Here is an 18177-nt window from a genome sequence, read left to right as displayed (position 1 = left end):
TCTTACCGAACAACCCCCCCCCCCCCCTCCCGCACACAATTCTCGTGTTCCGATTGGTTGAAACCATAGGTGTGTCAGGAGGTGTGTGCGCCATGTTGCGGTCCCTCTCTACGTTATTTCCTGCTGAGGATGACGTTTTTGACGGCAGGGAGGGAGGCAGCAGAGCCGATCAGCAGGCGCATCCGTGAGCGTCCCAGGCCCGAAGCAGCTCTCTGCTTGAAATGCTCCGGATAGCAGACTCCGAGCTGAGGTATTTACCAACATTTATTTCTATAATGTTATGTAACTGTGTAAGAAGCTCTCTGTGCAGTTGCCTGTTGATTCAACAAACTTTGTTATTCAATCGCGCAGAAAGTATAAGTGAAGTGGACACTGTGGCTAACTTTGTATCTCTTTTCTCTTAAAGCACACACACAGACACACAAACACACACTTGTCTTTAGTGAGCTGTATTGCGAGTGAGCTCTAGATAAACTTCCTTTAAGTCATGTCTTCATCTGTTGTGACTAAACCGCAGACGCACACTGGAAGGCACGCTTCCCCCTGCAGCCCCAGATATGCTTCTATGTCACACTCTGTGCAGCAATGCAAAGAGATACTTTGATGATGCAAGACTGATGTGGCTTTTACGTTTACTCTGTGCCTGATTTTTAAATTTATTTTTTCAATCTGTGGCCAGTGGATGACCTTGTTTTCGAAAAGTCCAAACAGCCGATCCAGATTCAGCACTGACAAATGTGAGCTGTTGCTTTTTTTTTTTTTTTAATTAACAAAGGCTAAGAAAGGATGTGCAACTTTCCAGGTGACTAGAAATATGATGCCTTGTGTTTTGATTTTGGCTCCTTTGTATCGTCTGACGTGCTCTCTCCTGAGTCCAGCCGACGTCTCTGGCTGCAGCTCCTGTTTCCTCTTCTCCTTTAACCTAAAGATAGAGCCCTAAGGTCTGGGATCAAAGTTCCTCTGGGAGTTAAAACACAATGTCCTCTGAGGTAGAGGGGAAGCATGGGCTGGACTCAAACGGAAATATAGTCAATTAACTTTGCTGTCACCTTGTACTGGCTTTAATACATGAATGAGACAGGCCAGAGTTACAGGCATGATGAAACCATCAAAATACTGTGACATCCAACTAATCCATAACAAATGATAATAAAGTTCAAAATTTTTTAATAAGCTGTATTTAAGCTCTCACATTTTAGAAACTACAGCCTTAAAGTTTCACCTTTCTCCAAATTCCAAGACTTCACCAACAAATCGCCATACCCTCTGCAACATCCCTTCGATTTAACAATTCATTAAGCAGCGTGTAGTATGCCTTTTTAATTTATCTCTTATCCACTGTTACAGTGGTGGATATGGAGGTGGCATGGAAGGGTAGCTTCATTTTTTTTTTAAATTCAGTCTGATGTCAGTGTTAGCACATAACCTCCTGTTTGTGAGGGGCAGCCAATCAAAAAAAGCGTGGGGGTGATTAGAAAAGGAGAGGAGCAAAACCAATCACTGGGTGAACTGAGGGCTTGCATGAACACCTAGTGTAATATTATTAACTACTATTTCAAACTGTGAATTTTATACGTGTGTGTGTGTGTGTGTGTGTGTGTGTGTGTGTGTGTGTGTGTGTGTGTGTGTGTGTGTGTGTGTGTGTGTTGGACTCTAGACTCCAAGAAAAATAACAATATGTGGAAATGAGTATCATGGCTGGACTTTAACTCGTTGATCTGTGGTTTATCTGCTGTGTATTGTTGCAGAATGTACAGGAGTTGCTCAATCGACCCTTTGATGAAGAAATCTCTTTGAGCACCCAGGGGCAACAAATTTATCAGCGGGCACACGCTCTGCATCAAAGCAGTTTAACAAACCAGTTGGTCAGCAAGTTTGTCAATGACTGCCCAAAAAGTTTGCTGTGTTTTGTTAAAAAAGTCTTTAGACACAGGTATAATACACTCTGTATGGTGCAGTTGATGGCGTGCTGCAGGTGCCGGCACACATCTGTTTGCACACTCGTACTTATTTACCTGCATGGTGTCAGAGTCCTGTCACGACCTGTCCCCTAAATGCTGAAACACAAAGACTAGATAAACATACAGACGCATGCTCGGATCAATATAATCCTTGCTGATGGTGCTCAGGAGTTCACAGAGGGCATGTTTCCTAACACAGACAGGATTTTATCAACTTTTTTCAACCCCTTTTTTGTCATAGTGCATGCTTTAAGTTTAAAGTAGCTTAGACAGCGAAAGTTGTACAGTCACACTTGGGTTTTTTTCATGCGTGTTTTACAGATGTGTGCAACTGTGCAAGCTGAGATTGTGCATCGCAATTTCGGCAGATTTAATGTAATTAAAACACAGGTAAAATGGTAACGCAATACTGTAAAAAATGAATGAGTTGCATTTTAAGAGGGTTAGGAAAGCAGACCATCAATCTGAAACGCCTGTCTGCAGGGAAGACTTGTTTTTCTGCCTTTATCCTACAAACTGTGCGTCTGTGGTCACCTCCTTATTAGGTTTCGCATCCAAAAAATGCTTTGGATGGTTCTAATCTGCTTATCAAGAAAGTCTGCAGTAACATCTGCTGTTATAAATTACTGGAGGTTGGAGAGAGCACCTTACAGAACACGAACATTGGCCGTGGTGCTGTTGTGTTGCGTGATGGTTCAAACAGATGTCCTTTACCCCGCTGTGAGCAGCTGGGAGCTCCAGCAAACACCCACCCACACAACACGCAGCGAGATCCACTCTTGAAAGCAGACGTGCAGAAGAAGAGACAGGTCGACTGTTTACTTCTGTCTTGATTTTAATTCTCAAGAGACAAAAGTGACTTTAAATTGTGTGCCGTAGACCTAAAAGCTATTCACATAGTGTAAACAGTGTATATAATAGACACTATATGCTCCGTGCAGGTTCATATATCAGAGTGAAAGGCTTTGAATTTAGCTGTATGTGTGAATACTTTGGCTGAACAGATCGGGATTAAACGTGTGAAAATAAGTCATTTAGGATAATGTGCTGCTGTTGATTCACAAGGCACGGTTCACTTACGAACATAGTCCTCACAATACTAACTTAATAGAATTTTTCTTATGGCATTAGGACCCCGGTGGAGTGAAAGACAGTGCTTCATTTGCATTTTTCAGACGGTCGTCTCACATGTTTGACAATAAACATGCATTTCATTTTCTGTTTTAATATTTGCTGCTTGCTTGGTGCCTCCTGTGGAGTCATATTATGATGTTTTGTAAGAATGTGGTAAATGTTTCATTTGTGACCCACTGTTGAGTCCCTGAGAGGGTGTCCAGTGGATAAACCTCGGGATGCACTCACCGCTGTTTGTGTATTGTAAGATGAGATGAGAAATGCTTCATATATCAGCGCTTTAGTAGTCTTCATGTGAAAACACACTGCCTGAACTTGTCCATCTGTCCATCAACCAACCAGTCATCCATCGCTTATCTAGCAAATTGCATAACTGTATGAAAAGTTAAGCCAATGCATAAAATCTGATGGCCAGAAAGGGGATGGGGACTTCTAGCTGCACAAAGATGTCAAGTTGCATAGAAGTTAATGAGAAAACTACCATACTGCTCACTTGTTCTGTGACCTTAATAAACACTTTCCTGATCTGCTAATGTTCTCAGTCACTAGTTGCATGTCTTATTTAATACAATATGATATTAATTTTGTACATTATAGTCCTGATAGACTCTTGCAAAGTACGCTAAACTTTATCATATAGCTTATACCTTATAAATGTGCAGTGGCTCTTAATTTCCTAGTTCCATCCAACCTTTGCTCATCACATCAAGTTTCAAAATAAACATGATGGAGATGGTCAATACGATCAGTTTGATGTTTAAAAGGAGTTTGTCCAAACATTAGCAGAGGTGTGCTTTCACACTCACAGACTTCATTTTCCTCATCCAAAATCTCTCTCTCTTTTTTTTTTTTTTTACAGTCTGGTGAGTGAGGGTTTGAATCCCTGGTCTCTACCATGGCAGGGGATCACTACAGCCCCCCATCCCCACTGGGGGATTCCCTCCTGGGAAGTCCACTATGTGGAGACCTGATGGAGGATCTTCGTGATATCTCCCAGTCTATAGGAGATGATGCTCTGGGGTTTGATTTTCCAGAGTACCAGAGCACTGGTTCGGGGTCCAACAGCTCTGTCGCACTGGGTGAGTATGAGGGGTAGCTTCATCACCAGTTGAGATTGGTTTCCAAGAACATATGCCTCAGAGAATTAAAAAGCTATCTAACACCTTCTGTAGGGCTCTGGTCTACCTTGCTGTTTTGGTCAAGATTTGGAGCCTAATATGGCTTTAAATGACAATATTAGAAGCTCATTATTAGATCTGGCTTGACCCAAAGACCCCAATTTTAAAAACATATATTTACTCACATAAGTGCTACCCCAACTTCAACCCATCGGTGCCACTGGTGTACAGAGAGACAGGTAAGAAACTTGGTGGAAAGAATCAGGGGCAGGATCCTTAATCATGCCAAATGTTAAAACTTGTAACCTCTTGTCTTTTTTATCTTTTCTGCTGTAGAGACCTTGACCCCAGCCTCGAGTCCATCATCAGGAGTGTGCGGAGCAGCGGCTGGCCAAGATGAGAGCGGCAGCACCCTCAACCTCGAGTGCCGGGTGTGCTCTGACAAAGCTTCGGGCTTCCACTACGGGGTGCACGCATGCGAAGGCTGCAAGGTAAGAAACATGGGACTTAAACAGGGATCGTGTAGCCAGCTGGAGCACATCGACTGCATCATGCAGGCGTACTTTGGCGCGAGAAAGGCGATTAAAGGAGCGCAAAGATATTAACTTAATGAAAACACAGTTCACCTCACGGTTCTTTTGAATGGCACAGCTAAAAGTTTAAAAAAAGATGACGTGCATGCCTGAACGCACGCAGCACCAAAACACATACAGAAGCCTGGCAGCGCAGAGGCGCCTGACCTGGAGACCAGTGGAAACTTTCTGAGACACACAGCCTGTCACCTCTGTCCTGGTTGGCACAGAGCCAAAGTCAATGACATTAATACACACACGCACATTTATAAACACACAGAGCAGCTACTGACACAGTGGACTGCTCTACTTTGCTAAATATTCCCTTTTGGGATTTGATGATTAGTAAAATGTAGTTTTTGCTGCTTTCATTTTTCCTTTATCTATGTTTTTGGACATTGGGTAAGTGAGACCGCTGGCCTCAGTAACCAGCGCACGTGTTAAAAACCATAGAGGACGGTCGCTGCGTTGTTTGTGCAGTCACATGAGATCATTGCACCCTCACAGCTGGCCGCAGGTTGTTGCTGCTAATCTGAGATTTATTTGCTACTTTTGCATGAGTTTTTAAACTCTGACCCTTTCTCCCTGTTGACGTCTCATGCTTTGCTTCTCTTTAATAAAGATCTTTCGCTTTTCCACGACATTGCCACTGATTGGAAATGCGATAAACATGTCTCTACTTCTGCATCTGCACATAGGTTGGGGGGGTTTTCTGATAAAAACCAATGACGGTTGATCACTGTGCTGGCTCTAATGCTAAAAAAGTGCATCTGGTGGATAATCTATTGCTGTCTAACTCTGTAGCTGCCCACGGGGGCTCTGTTTTACGACACACGTCTCATTCATCACCACAGTCTTGCTGTCAGAGCGGCTGCCAGCGTTGGCATGACACCTATCACCGTGTCACACAGCAGCTGCTGAAGCAGGGACTTGATGACCTTGAACTGTTGGACACTGCATATGTGACGGGGCGTGCTCTGACGGCACTGCTTCTAAACTCTCTGACTGCAGTAATCTTGCTTCTGATATGTCACAGTCACAGTTCGCGGTTACCATGCTGGATGGGCTCTGTGGAGTATTTTCAGCACCTCGCTTCAAAGAGAGGCGCACCGAGCAGTGGGACTGTGAACGCGCTGTGATGTTGCCCTACCAGGGTTTAAGTCTGTGGTGATAATGGGCCTGAAACATTAGAGCAAAGGAGATATTATTAGAGTCAGGAAAAGCCTTTAGTGATAGAAAATTGAAAAAATGAGAGAGACTTTTGCTCCTAAGCGTTGCACAATCGTTCTCTTTGTTTATGTTGTCAGCCTTGCTGCTCGCCTCCCGGCTAAGATATCGCAGCACAGTACTGGCCTCTGGTTGTGTCTGTTTTTCCAAACACAAACATGCAGGGACATGTATGGCATAAACACACACATCTGTTTTTCCTCCTTCTGCAGCTCTGTAATGTTATGTAATGCATTTCTGATGACTGTAATATGGCCTTCAGTGCTTTCTATTGGCTGATTCCACCCACACAAAAGAGATTCTTTTGCTTAAAATTGACACAAAAGTGGCGTATGACGCATAATAAAACTAATAAAATTATAAAATAGCTGCTATTCAGCATAAATTCAGCCAGGTGTAAGATGATGTCTTTAATGACCATTTGGCCTGTTGGAAATTTTACTGATGTAAGTGGAGTATGCATTAGAATATCACGCGCCTTGCCTTATCTGAGGGCTATAACGTCTCCTCCAAAAAGAGATGTTCTTCAAAAAAAAGGTCAAATCTACTGCACATCTTTAGAGATCCTTTCCTTTAAGAACAGGTGTAATTTCCCTCAAATGCAATCCAAAGATATTAACATTGATCTTGCCAGAGCTTAAAAGGTGCACATTTAATACAAAAATGCATAAAATATGCAAACTGTTAACTGTTTTGTTCATGACTCTGAGCAGGGTGCTAATGCAAAGGCACTGGATCCCATTCACTAATATGTGCGTATTAATGTACTTTGCACATGCAATACTATGCAAGTCTTGAGCCATATTTCTTTAAATCTTTCTTGTAAAGTGGGAAACAGACTGCTGCAGTATAATGAAACGTGTGCAAGCATACATGGAAATAGAGTATATAAGACAAAAACAGAGTTTGTACAAAGGTGGTGCAAAATGTGTTTGCAGAGTACAAATGAAATCTGGTAAGAAAATATGGATATATTGTGCATTTTTTGCTTATGCAGTGTGGTTGAACGACGACCACTGAGAAAGCTAAGTGATAACGTCTTTTTGTTCTGTCTGTCACATCAGGGTTTCTTTAGGAGGACCATCAGGCTGAAGCTGGAGTATGATAAGTGTGAGCGGAACTGCAAAATCCAAAAGAAGAACCGAAACAAGTGCCAGTACTGCAGATTCCACAAGTGCCTCTCTGTGGGCATGTCCCACAACGGTAATGGAAAAAGTTGAAAGTTTGCAAAATATCAGCCAGTGTAGTCACAGTTACAGGATTAGAGTAAACAGTAAAACATATAATCTGAGAACAAGCTCAAGCAACCAGTGATAAACTTAAAGGTCAGGCTAAGTTTGCGAGCATTAGCTACCATAAGCTAGCTATTATAAGCTAACCAAAAGGGTAAAATTGTGATTCTACCTCTCCGACATCTGTTGATATGGAAAAACTGGTATCATACATCTTTTCCCCATATGTGGAACTAAGGTTGCAAGTATGTAACAAATTACTCTGATCAAAGCACTGCTGAAACATCGCAGTGAAAGAACTTGAGGGTGATTAGCCCGATGCACCGTGAACTGCCAATAAGAGTCTAAACATCCTCAGTCTCAACATGTGCTCTTTAAAACATCAGCAGGTTGTCGTTCCTCGGTAATTTAGCTCTACTTCAGTCAAAATGCTTTTGCTGTGACATCTGGCCCGTCGTCTGCAGTGAATGCTGGAGGGTCACTGAGTTTGTTGTGATGACCTCCCACTAGCAGCATCAGAAACATGAGAGGAACATGGCATGCCTCAGAAGAATAGAAATAGAACAGGATGTACCAGATCTGTTGTACGTGATTTTCTTTCTTTCTTTCTTTCTTTCTTTCTTTCTTTCTTTCTTTCTTTCTTTCTTTTTTAGGGTACTAGTGCATATTTGAATCCTTGAATCCTTGAATATTTGCTGAGGCAGCATAAGCCTTATGGCTCCATATGTCAATTTATTGTGCAATGTGAGGGGGGGAAAAAAAAAGAAAGTCCTGTGGCAATTTCTAATGACCAGTGTTTTATGTACCAGCCATCCGGTTTGGTCGTATGCCCCAGGCAGAAAAACTGAAGCTGAAGGAGGAAAGCAAGATGGTTGAGAAAGATGTGGAAAGTCCCTTAATGTCTGACCACAAGTTTCTGGTCAGGCAGATCCATGATGCCTACATGAAGAACTTCAACATGAACAAGGCAAAAGCACGGCTCATACTCACTGGAAAAACTAGCAAGCCGGTAAAGTGGAAAATAAAGTTTGAGAATATTCTCTGCTCTATATCTCTGCCCTCTGCCTCACCGACAGATTCTGTATTTCCCAGCAGCCTCTCATCATCCACGACATGGAGACGTTCCAGCTGGCGGAGAGAACGTTAGCGGTCCATATGACAAACAGCAACTATCCGGAGTCTGACAGCGTCCTCGGACAAGTGAGTCCGGCTGTGTCGTGCGGGGAGCTTCGGCAGAGGGAGGCCGAAGCCAGGCTCTTCCACTGCTGCCAGAGCACCTCAGTGGAGACTGTCACAGAGCTAACGGAATTTGCCAAGGCTATGCCGGGTTTCCAGAGTCTGGATTTGAATGATCAGGTGGGTTTCAGGTTGCCTTCTATGGTAAGAAGTGGAAGGAAGAGCAGATGAGTGTTCACATGCTATTGCTTTTCTATTTACCTTTTAGGTGACTCTCTTGAAGTACGGTGTTTACGAAGCCCTCTTCACACTCTTGGCCTCGTGCATGAACAAGGACGGCCTCCTGGTGGCCCGTGGTGGAGGCTTTATCACCCGTGAGTTCCTCAAGAGTCTCCGCCGACCATTCAGTGACATGATGGAGCCCAAATTCCAGTTTGCCACACGCTTCAACTCTCTGGAGCTGGACGACAGCGACCTAGCTCTTTTTGTGGCTGCTATTATCTGCTGTGGAGGTAAAAGGCCGATAATAGGTGGTAGAATAATAATTTAAAAGAGAAAAAGACATATTTGAATTTTCCTTCTTCATTATCTTGTCCTCCCCCACTGCTCCCAAAGATCGTCCAGGCCTGGTAGACGTACCTGTAGTAGAGCAGTTGCAGGAAAGCATTGTTCAGGCGCTGCGGCTCCACCTGCTGGCCAATCACCCAGATGACACCTTCCTTTTCCCCAGGCTGCTGCAGAAGTTGGCTGACCTCCGGGAGCTGGTCACTGAGCATGCTCAGCTGGTGCAAGAAATCAAGACGACAGAGGATACTTCCCTGCACCCGCTGCTGCAAGAAATATACAGAGACATGTACTGAGTATATGAACTGAGAAATGCATATGAATGTACAGGAAGGAACAGCAATGCAGCTTCTGAGGCTGCTGCACAAACCGGAGCAAAACAAAAATCTTTTTTTAAGGAGGGGGGAGGCAGCTTTTGTTGGGAAAGTGACTGCTTCCACTTCATTAAGAGGTCGCACAGTGGAAAGGGAGCGTTTTTTTTTAACCATAGATGTGCAGAGGTATCATTAAAGGGTTAATTTGGTTGACCAGCAGCACCAGAATGTCTTGGAGCTGAGTGCCTTGGATGCCAGCTTTTACACATGTGAAGAAAAGTGAATCTGAAGCAGGCTGTGCATATTATTTATGTACACATATCAAAAATATACCTGGGTATGACTGCTGACCTCATGTGTGCACTGAGGATAACTATGCCTGTGAACATAACAGATTAGGGCCCTCTGGATGTGGTTTATGTCATTTTCTTGTTCTGTTACTGCGTACTTGTGGCACGTTTGCTTTGACTACCTTGACAACTCGCAGAGAACTGATCAAGTGTCATCGTTACTTGCTGCACGAGTTCAGGTTTCTCCTGTTTTGGGCACAGCTTCTGCCTCCAACACATAACAGATAATTAGCCTTACTTCTCCCGCAGGCAATAATCTGTTATTTGATGTGTCATTTTTTTATTCATCCTCTGCCCTGCTGTTAAAAGCCAACACAGCGTGATAGCTCACTTTTTTTTCCTTTTAATTCAGATTTTCAGTGTTACAGAGTACATGTTTATGTACAAATCCTGCCATTATGTAAAACTAAATCTCAAGGAGAAAAATGTGCTAACAGCCAGTACTTTATATTTCCAATACAAACAAAATAATCTGTTAATTAGCTTGTGTTGTGTTTTGGAAATATAACAAGACTGCCTTAACCTCGGTGTAAGGGACGTGTGTATTTGCAGGCCTCAAAAAGAGGAGCTGATCACCTTATTTTTCTGTACTTGGACTCTGAACCGCGATGTAGCATTGCGAAGTTGCTGTGGGTCATAATGAAACATTTTATCTTTAATATATATGTGTAAACATGCTGTTGATGTTAAATGTGTTGTAGTCTGAAATAAACTAATCTATTTAACATCACTTTCTAAATGAAGCCATGAGCACTTCAGAACATACACCAAACTCTTTATGGTGGAAGGTTGTTTCTGTGACTTATTTCATTTTTTCTTCATTGTTGGTAAATCAAATTCTGAGGTATTATGTATAAATTTTGACTTTTAATTCAATTCAATTTTATTTATACAGCGCCAAATCACAACAACAGTCGCCTCGAGGTGCTTTATATTGTAAGGTAGACCCTACAATAATACATACAGAGAAAAACCCAACAATCATATGAACAAGTACTTTGGCAACAGTGGGAAGGAAAAACTCCCTTTTAACAGGAAGAAACCTCCAGAACTGCCAGGCCCGGTTAGGGTGAGAAGAGGAAGACAGGATAAAAGACGTGCTTAAAGTAAAGTGAGTAAGCACAGGGTGGGCCATTTATATGGATACACCGTAATAAAACGGGAATGGTTGGTGATATTAAAGTCCTGTTTGTGGCACATTAGTATATGTGAGGGGACAAACTCCAGATCGGCGCACAGAATTTGCAGAATGGGCAAAACAAAAATTGGAACAGGACCCTCAGTTCACGCAGAAGATTTTGTTCAGTGATGAGGCAAACTTTTATGTGAATGGTGAAGTTAACAAACAAAACCACCGCTATTGGTTTGACACTAACCCACATTGGATGGATCCCTCCAAGACTGTTGGAACAACAAAAGTGATGGTTTGGTGTGGTATATGGGGTACAACGATAGTGGGTCCATTCTTCATCAATGGAAACCTCAAGGCTGCTGGATATTTGAAATTGCTACATGATTATGTGTTTCCCTCTTTATGCACTGAAGCTGGCACGTTCCCTGAGTTTTTCCAGCAAGATGGTGCACCACCACATTATGGGTGCCAGGTCCGAGCATTCCTAGATGAACAGTTTCCTGGAAAGTGGATTGGTCGTCGTGGGCCAGTTGAATGGCCCCCAAGGTCTCCCGATCTGACCCCCTTAGACTTTTATCTTTGGGGTCATCTGAAGGTAATTGTCTATGGTGTGAAGATACGAGATGTGCAGCACCTGAAACTACGGATACTGGATGCCTGTGCTGGCATTTCTCTTGCGGTGTTGCTATCAGTGTGTGAAGAGTGGGAGAAGAGGGTTGCATTGACAATCCAACACAATGGGCAGCACATTGAACACATTTTATAAGTGGTCAGAAACTTGTAAATAACTCATGAAAGAATAAAGTTACGTTGAAACCAAGCACACCATTGTTTTTCTTGTGACATTACCAATATGTTTGATCTGTCACATGACCCTCTTCCTATTGAAAAAACAAAAGTTGTATCCAAGATGGCCGACTTCTAAATGGCCACCATGGTCACCACCCATCTTGAGGAGTTTGCCCCTCACATATACTAATGTGCCACAAACAGGACTTTAATATCACCAACCATTCCCGTTTTATTACGGTGTATCCATATAAATGGCCCACCCTGTGCTTACTCAGAATTTTAAGTCAACAAGTCAAAAATCTGAGATATTAACTTGATATTTTGACTTAGCTCTTCCTGCCATTTTTCCCCTTTCAGTGGTGAAAACAAGCTTTCACATTTCGTTTGTCTGAAATAAATTATGATTAAATTATTATTTCATTGGCTAGAAATAAAAATAAAAAAGAAATACATAAATAAAATAGAAACTTTTACCTACTGGACTTACATTTTGACTGTAGGAAAAGTACTTTTTGCTATTCATGCTATCAATTAGTCATTCAAATATTATTAAATTGAACTGCTTAACATAGTACAGTATTTAAAGTCACATATTTTACAGCTCTCTCTATGTCATTTTTAAAATACAAGTGACGCTGTTATAATCGTTGTAACCACATTATTATCGCTTTACAGCGCCATCATATTGTAATACTTTTGGTTGTCTTACCGCTCCAGTCCAGTCGGTGGCGGTAAAGCTTCACGAAACAACACTGACGGACTGGAAGAGAAAACCAGGAACTGACTTTCTGCTGTGAGCGATGGAGGAAAAGGCTGCTAGTGATAACCCTCAAAAAACATTTACGTGCCAGTTGTGCAGTTTAACTAGCCCCTTTACTTACTACGGACAGAAACCGCCTAACACCAGAGCTATCGTGTAAGTGAAAATGAAGCAAAAAAAAAAAAAAAAAAAAAAAACAACCCGTACCATTTTTAGAGCTCTGGTGTTAGCAAGGCTAACGCTAATGTTGTTAGCCGCTATGTAACTAACTGCATGCTGCGTTGAACACGGAGAGAAATAAAGTGCCCAGCGGTGACTAGACTGCACTTGCAGCAGAATAAGGCTTGAACTATGTACATGTGCCCTTCATGACTTAAAGATGGGCCAGAGTTAAGCATGTGTGTTGTTGTCTGTCGTTCGTCAGGCTGCTTGAGGAGTGTTTTATCACCAAGGACCCCTTCAGTCCGGACAGGGAGAAGTTTCTAGTTTTGGGGTCCATTTGCAGCCTTTGTGGCACTTGTGTCTGTGTTGGATCGGTAAGATGTCTCATCATATGGTCAGAATATTTTCCTATCATTTAATCTCACCCATATTAAACCGTGTTGCTAAGCTGCAGACAGGGTTCAAGGTGACAAATAAAGAACCTTGAACAAACTCAACCAGGAGGACTGTCCTCAGCTGTGGGCCGAACGTCCTTTTTGGATTTTAAACCCTGTGCTTTTGTCATAATTTTCCACTTGCAGATGCATGTCTGTGGTTTTGATATTTTGCTCAGATGACTCTCCGATCATGTGGCTGAAATGCTGAGTGGGCTTCATGGTTCTAAATCTCTTGCAATCAATATTCAGTCTTACAAGTGGATGGTGAAAATAAATCAAGTCCAAAGAGTAGTGGCACCCACTACCTTTTGGACTTTACTTATGCAAACATGGAGAGCCAAATGCTGAACTTTTGTCATTTCTGTTTCCTTCTCACTTTGTTAGGACTGCAGCCTTTTCTACACCAAGAGGTTCTGCGTGCCATGTGTGAACAAGCACTTGGACCAGTTTCCCCATCAAATTCAGGTCGAGCTGGCTAAGAAGAAGCAGAGTGCAAAGGCTGCAGTGTCATGAGATCGGGAAAGGAGTCCACAACACGTGTGTGTAAAGATGACCACGCTGGACCAACCAGGAAAACAGTGGTTTACACTGTGAATCAGACTGATCGACTTTCCTGCTGGATGTTATTTATTTATCTTAAAAGAGATCGATAAGGGTGACATCTTATTAGGTTGATGGGCCTTCCCAGCCAGTTGCTTGTGGAGGCCAGTTTGGCAACTATTCTGGGAAAGAATGTGAACTATATGCACTGTGCGATTCCACAAACAAGTATAGCTACCATGTAACTGTTTTAGTGGCAGAATGTGGCACAGTTGCATCATCCCCTATTAGTTACATTTAGCTGTTGCGTTAAGCATTTACTCCCATTTTATTTTATTTTTTTTACTTGAAGCATACACAGCATTGAATCCGCATCTCTGCTTCCATCTGCATAAACTTGAGCAGTGTCTGTGAAGCACCATTAAAATAAAAACATCGCCTTTTGCATCGGCTGTCTGACTTTTTCACTTATTATTCCAGTTTACCTGTCCTGAGTCCAGCATTCACTTCAAGGATTGTTCCCTACAGCACCACGCACCGTTTACAGCAGCATAAACACATTATGGATTAAACAGCGATAACATCGATATAACGCACACACTCGCTGTGTTTATCCCTACATGTTCAGAGGCTTCTCGAGGGCTAATTGAAGCAGCATGGTCTTGCAGGCAGGCCCCAGAGGGTTTTTTTTTTGTTTTTTTACTGGCATATGCTTGCAGAGGAATGCAGATGACACTGAGTTTAAGTTTCCCTTTGATTATTACAGGATTCCTACAAAGCCCACAGAATGCCAATAAAGTTGATGATCACTAGTTAAATAATGCCTTTTTTTTAACAAGTACAAAATGAGAACTCTTAGGGGGGAAATTGGTGTGAAACTGAAAGTGATTTTTTTTTAAGTGGTTTCTATTTTCTGTTTAAATTCTGAGCACGCACACGAGCAATTACAGCCAGTGAAGCACACAAACCAGCCCTGTGGCACCAGTGGCGAAGTCTGACAGCGATAGGCACCGAGCCAACGATGACGAAGCCCTTCGCTGATGTCACTGGAGGGTGAGTGGGTGCCTCGTTTCTTTTTTTCGCCCCCCCCTTTTTCTCGCACTTTTCTCGCATTGGAGCCCCCAGGTGTCCTTCAGTGACCTTGGAGCTGTAACTGAACAGAGCTACAGTGATCGCATTAAGCGTGTCCAATCTGCTTACGTGACGCCAAATCAAATCATGCAGCAGTATCTGTCAGCACTCGCACAATCGTTTGGTGACCGATTGCCGCCGCGGTCCCGTACTCGGAGCGCTCTCTCTGCCCGGTAATCCCGGTGTCAGGTGTTAACACGTGAGGTCTGATCTTCACCCCGCTGCGCGCTCTCTCTCTTTTATTTTTAGCGATCGTGCTAATGAGAGAGATAAAACAACACCTTAAATTTGTAACTACACCCTTCCTTCCCTGTCTCCTGACTCCCGTGTGTAACGAAACGCAGTAATTAGGCCATATTCATGTGCACAGTTATTCCAGCTCCGCTCTGTGTAAGAGTTTCTGGGCGGTTCTTAGTTCAGACCAATGAATCGCCTTCTCTGTTTAAATAGTCCTTGATGTCAACTTTTCTTCTACACTCGGAGCTGCCTCTAACGCCATGTTGGCTCTTATGACTTGATGTGTTTTCATCTGCCTTACTACGGAGTTGACAGGAGTGGCTGTGTTAAATCCCCCTCCTCTTCCTCCACACACACACCCAGCCAGCCTCCCGTGCGCCTTCGGAGACGCTTTTTCCCCCACCTCTGAAATTATTATTTTTTGGATGATACGCGCGGAGCATGCATGCATCATTCCCGTGACTGTCCGTTTGAAAGGAATACTATTTCGGAAGCAGCGATTTGAAGCACGCGTGTGTTGTTTTTCGTCGTTGTATGTGCAACAAAATGTCAGATGTTCGCCTTTCTAACGCGAGCCCGGTGGAGAGGGTGGATGCTCGGCAGCAGGACAACGTCAGAACTTCGGTTCGCAGAAATCTTTTCGGTAGACCGAACCCAGAAGAGATCCGCAGGGATGCGGAGAATTCGGCGCGAGAGGAGGTGCAGCGTTTCAGGGAGACTTACGATTTCGATCTGGTGGAAGGCAGGCCGCTCGCTCCGCGCAGTTACGACTGGGTGCAAGACGACGACGCACCGGAATTTTATAGCAGGCAGCCTCACAGCAGACCGAGAGGCTCTCCCGGAGACAGCGACCGGCTGGATAACGACGGCGGTGACAGGCCGTCGGGTCTCCAACCAGGCAAAAACGGTTCGAAGAAAAGGAGTGCAGAAGATGCAGGTGAGAGCTGTCATCTTTTTAGTTTTGATTGGTTTTATTTGGGCGTCTCGGAGGTGCAGCAGTTGTGTGTGTGTGTGTGGTTCAACCACCGTCTTATTTTGAGTTGTTACTGAAGGTGAAACTTTGCGGGAAGTTCTGAGAACCAAAAACACGCCATATTACTGATGCACACCGTTTCCTCCTCGGGCAGCTGATCGCACAAATGCGTCTGGTGGCTTTTAAAAATGTACTCCACGCGACAACATCCTGATAACTTTTTCTGCGTGTGCTCCCCCCCCCCGCCCCTTCACTACAGACTCTTGCTCCACCGAGTGTTTGACTAAAAGGTCGCGTAGTAGAGATGGTGGCGACGACGATGACAAGTCGGACGGTGCAGGAAGTCAGACGATAAGAGCCGCGGAGGAGAGACCCGGCAGACTCGAGGTCTGAGCGGTGCTTCAGCGGGCAAACAGCGCCAGGTTAGGAGTCAGTGTCTGCACAAATAACCCAGCATGTTATTTATGCGTCATGTCATGTAAACACAGTGTTTCTGAGTATGACTGGTCAACCCTTTATTGTGTGTGTGTGTGTGAATAACTGCCTTTTTCCATTGTACCATTCAACAGCCTCGTTTCCTCTTTATGTCCCACAGAGCAGAGAGGAGAGACCTGTTGCTGATGGAATACTGTAGCTTTTTTCTCATCATCTGACAGAGGGGAGAGATTTTTTTTAAATTATTATTATTTTTATTTTATTTTTTTAAAGCAACCTTTTCCTGCAGAAGAGAGGAGGGAGAGGCTGCACAAGCACTGAACATGTACACTATCAAGTTTTGGCACTCATATGAATTAATTTGCCTCAGAAGCAGCAGACAATGTAGCATTGTGCAAATTGATTTTTGCTCATTTGTTTTGTATCTACTACCTATGTTTCAGATGTAGCACATAAAAAAGCATATTATGCTTTTCATACTTTTTTTGTTAATTGTGTTTTAAGTGTAAGTGTGTGAATTTGACATGGGAAGTTGCAGTGCAATTTCCAACAGAGAAATATTATTTTTGTTATAGTGGTCATTTAAAAAAAAAAATCATTATTCAGGTAATTGATATAAGTAAAAAAAAAAGAAAAATAAATAAATGCAGATAAAAAAAAAAAAAAAGTCAGGGTTATGTGGAAACAAAATGTCTTCACTTTTTCTATGGCTTTATTCTCCCAGTGTTAAATATCTTTATTTTGAAGGTCCAGATGGCCACACTGTAAGTTGAAGGTCCATCTAACTGGGAATAGCCATGACAGATAAAGTTTACACACAGATCATGTCTCCCTGTTTCCCAGTTTTATGTCATTATTTTATTATAATATTTCTTTTAAGGATGGGGGAGGCCCAAAGTTTGTGCCTTTAAAAAAAAGAAATTCTCTGGGTGAGGGGTGGGAGGGGAGGATGGCTAAACTGCTGAGCAATATCCAACCAAATTTTTTTAACAGTATTTGCTAATAATCCTAAGATTTAGCTTTTATTTTGAAATTAGGTAAGTTCATATTCTATTTACTTTTAGGCCACATATCCTTCCCCTTAGTAAGTAATGCATGTTGTCCAGGTCAACATAGATAAACTATGTTTTAAAAAAAAAATCACTGGGCCTTTTTCTTTTATGCAAATATGTGAATCAAAGATTTGTCTTTGTGGTGTGGAATTCATGTGGAACATGCAATTGCACTATTCATTTCTCATTTTAAGTGAGGGCAGAAAAACAAAGTGACACCACCTCACTCGGTGTAAAACTTTGAAGTGTACCTGTGTGCCTCATTTTTTTTCTGTCTTTCTTTTCTTTTTTTTTTTCTTTTTTTTGAAAAACACTGAAAAATTATACTAACTTATTTATGTTGAGCTTTTTTTTTTTCTTTTTCTATCTTTTTTTTTTTTTCGTGGATGTATGTATAGCTTCCCAAAGCATAATTTTTTGCATTTTTTGTAAATATATATTTTCATTATTGTTTTTAAGATAAATAAATAAAATAGCAAAACTGAGCCTAATAATTGATTTTATACCCTGTGCTTGTGTTTTTTTCCCCCCTATTTTCTTTAAAATGCAGCTTGATTAATTAAAAGAGCATCGCTTGTATACTAGAAACAAAAGCCGCTCCACCCTTCACAAATGCCCTAAGTTTAGTGATCCGCCCATGTAAACTACAAGACTGATCATAGTAATTATCAAGTCTTAGGCAAAGACCTGGGGTATTACCACATTGGAGAATAATTGTTCCTTTCAGCATGTGGAATGACAAAGCAGCTCTAGCTACACAATAAGAAACAGTCAAATCACTCAGTGAAGAAGTATTTGTCACACTTTTTTAAGACACTTTACTATTAAATAATGTGCAAAATGAACTCTGCTTCCTATGAAGCTACTGCTCAGTAATC

The 18177-nt window shown here is 42.4% G+C and overlaps 3 protein-coding genes across 6 annotated transcripts; all 3 read left to right on the top strand.

Moving 5' to 3' along the window:
- The first annotated feature begins 78 nt into the window (after nt 1-78).
- pparaa (peroxisome proliferator-activated receptor alpha a) lies at nt 79-10378 on the top strand. 4 transcript variants are annotated; one of them, XM_085387547.1, is made up of 8 exons: nt 79-250; nt 3955-4174; nt 4550-4704; nt 7077-7215; nt 8054-8253; nt 8337-8600; nt 8689-8932; nt 9151-10378. In XM_085387547.1, exons 2-8 carry the CDS (start codon nt 3991-3993, stop codon nt 9291-9293), a joined length of 1329 nt encoding a protein of 442 aa, XP_085243673.1. In that variant the 5' UTR covers nt 79-250; nt 3955-3990; the 3' UTR covers nt 9294-10378. The 4 variants fall into 4 exon arrangements, with proteins under 4 accessions (XP_085243673.1, XP_085243670.1, XP_085243671.1 ...); XM_085387544.1 differs by having other exon boundaries at nt 100-250; nt 9036-10377; XM_085387545.1 differs by having other exon boundaries at nt 109-250; nt 8340-8600; nt 9036-10377.
- Nucleotides 10379-12331: 1953 nt separating this feature from the next.
- On the top strand, nt 12332-13918 carry cdpf1 (cysteine rich DPF motif domain containing 1). The gene is made up of 3 exons (XM_085387549.1): nt 12332-12488; nt 12757-12868; nt 13316-13918. The coding sequence occupies exons 1-3, from the start codon at nt 12373-12375 to the stop codon at nt 13442-13444; spliced, it is 357 nt and encodes a 118-aa protein (XP_085243675.1). The 5' UTR covers nt 12332-12372; the 3' UTR covers nt 13445-13918.
- A 143-nt stretch (nt 13919-14061) lies between these two features.
- LOC146650114 (cyclin-dependent kinase inhibitor 1B-like) lies at nt 14062-17807 on the top strand. The gene is made up of 3 exons (XM_085387548.1): nt 14062-15776; nt 16072-16234; nt 16408-17807. Exons 1-2 carry the CDS (start codon nt 15374-15376, stop codon nt 16203-16205), a joined length of 537 nt encoding a protein of 178 aa, XP_085243674.1. The 5' UTR covers nt 14062-15373; the 3' UTR covers nt 16206-16234; nt 16408-17807.
- The last annotated feature ends 370 nt before the right edge of the window (nt 17808-18177 follow it).

The sequence above is a fragment of the Rhamphochromis longiceps genome, linkage group LG17 (assembly GCF_057381845.1).
Source record: "Rhamphochromis longiceps isolate RC_006_pf linkage group LG17, R_longiceps_female_GT1.1, whole genome shotgun sequence".
Classification (NCBI taxonomy): domain Eukaryota; kingdom Metazoa; phylum Chordata; class Actinopteri; order Cichliformes; family Cichlidae; genus Rhamphochromis; species Rhamphochromis longiceps.
Note: the sequence above shows the minus strand (reverse complement) of the source record. Positions and strands in the feature narration are given on the sequence as shown.

Excerpts from the sequence above, each read along its gene's own strand:
- LOC146650114 (XM_085387548.1), top strand. The coding sequence starts at position 15,374 with ATGTGCAACAAAATGTCAGATGTTCGCCTTTCTAACGCGAGCCCGGTG. Across the intron at positions 15,777-16,071 it reads AAGGAGTGCAGAAGATGCAG|ACTCTTGCTCCACCGAGTGT; the intron begins GTGAGAGCTGTC and ends CCTTCACTACAG.
- pparaa (XM_085387544.1), top strand. The coding sequence starts at position 3,991 with ATGGCAGGGGATCACTACAGCCCCCCATCCCCACTGGGGGATTCCCTC. Across the intron at positions 7,216-8,053 it reads TGTGGGCATGTCCCACAACG|CCATCCGGTTTGGTCGTATG; the intron begins GTAATGGAAAAA and ends TTTATGTACCAG. Across the intron at positions 8,933-9,035 it reads TGCTATTATCTGCTGTGGAG|ATCGTCCAGGCCTGGTAGAC; the intron begins GTAAAAGGCCGA and ends CTGCTCCCAAAG.
- cdpf1 (XM_085387549.1), top strand. The coding sequence starts at position 12,373 with ATGGAGGAAAAGGCTGCTAGTGATAACCCTCAAAAAACATTTACGTGC. Across the intron at positions 12,489-12,756 it reads CCTAACACCAGAGCTATCGT|GCTGCTTGAGGAGTGTTTTA; the intron begins GTAAGTGAAAAT and ends GTCGTTCGTCAG. Across the intron at positions 12,869-13,315 it reads CTTGTGTCTGTGTTGGATCG|GACTGCAGCCTTTTCTACAC; the intron begins GTAAGATGTCTC and ends TCACTTTGTTAG.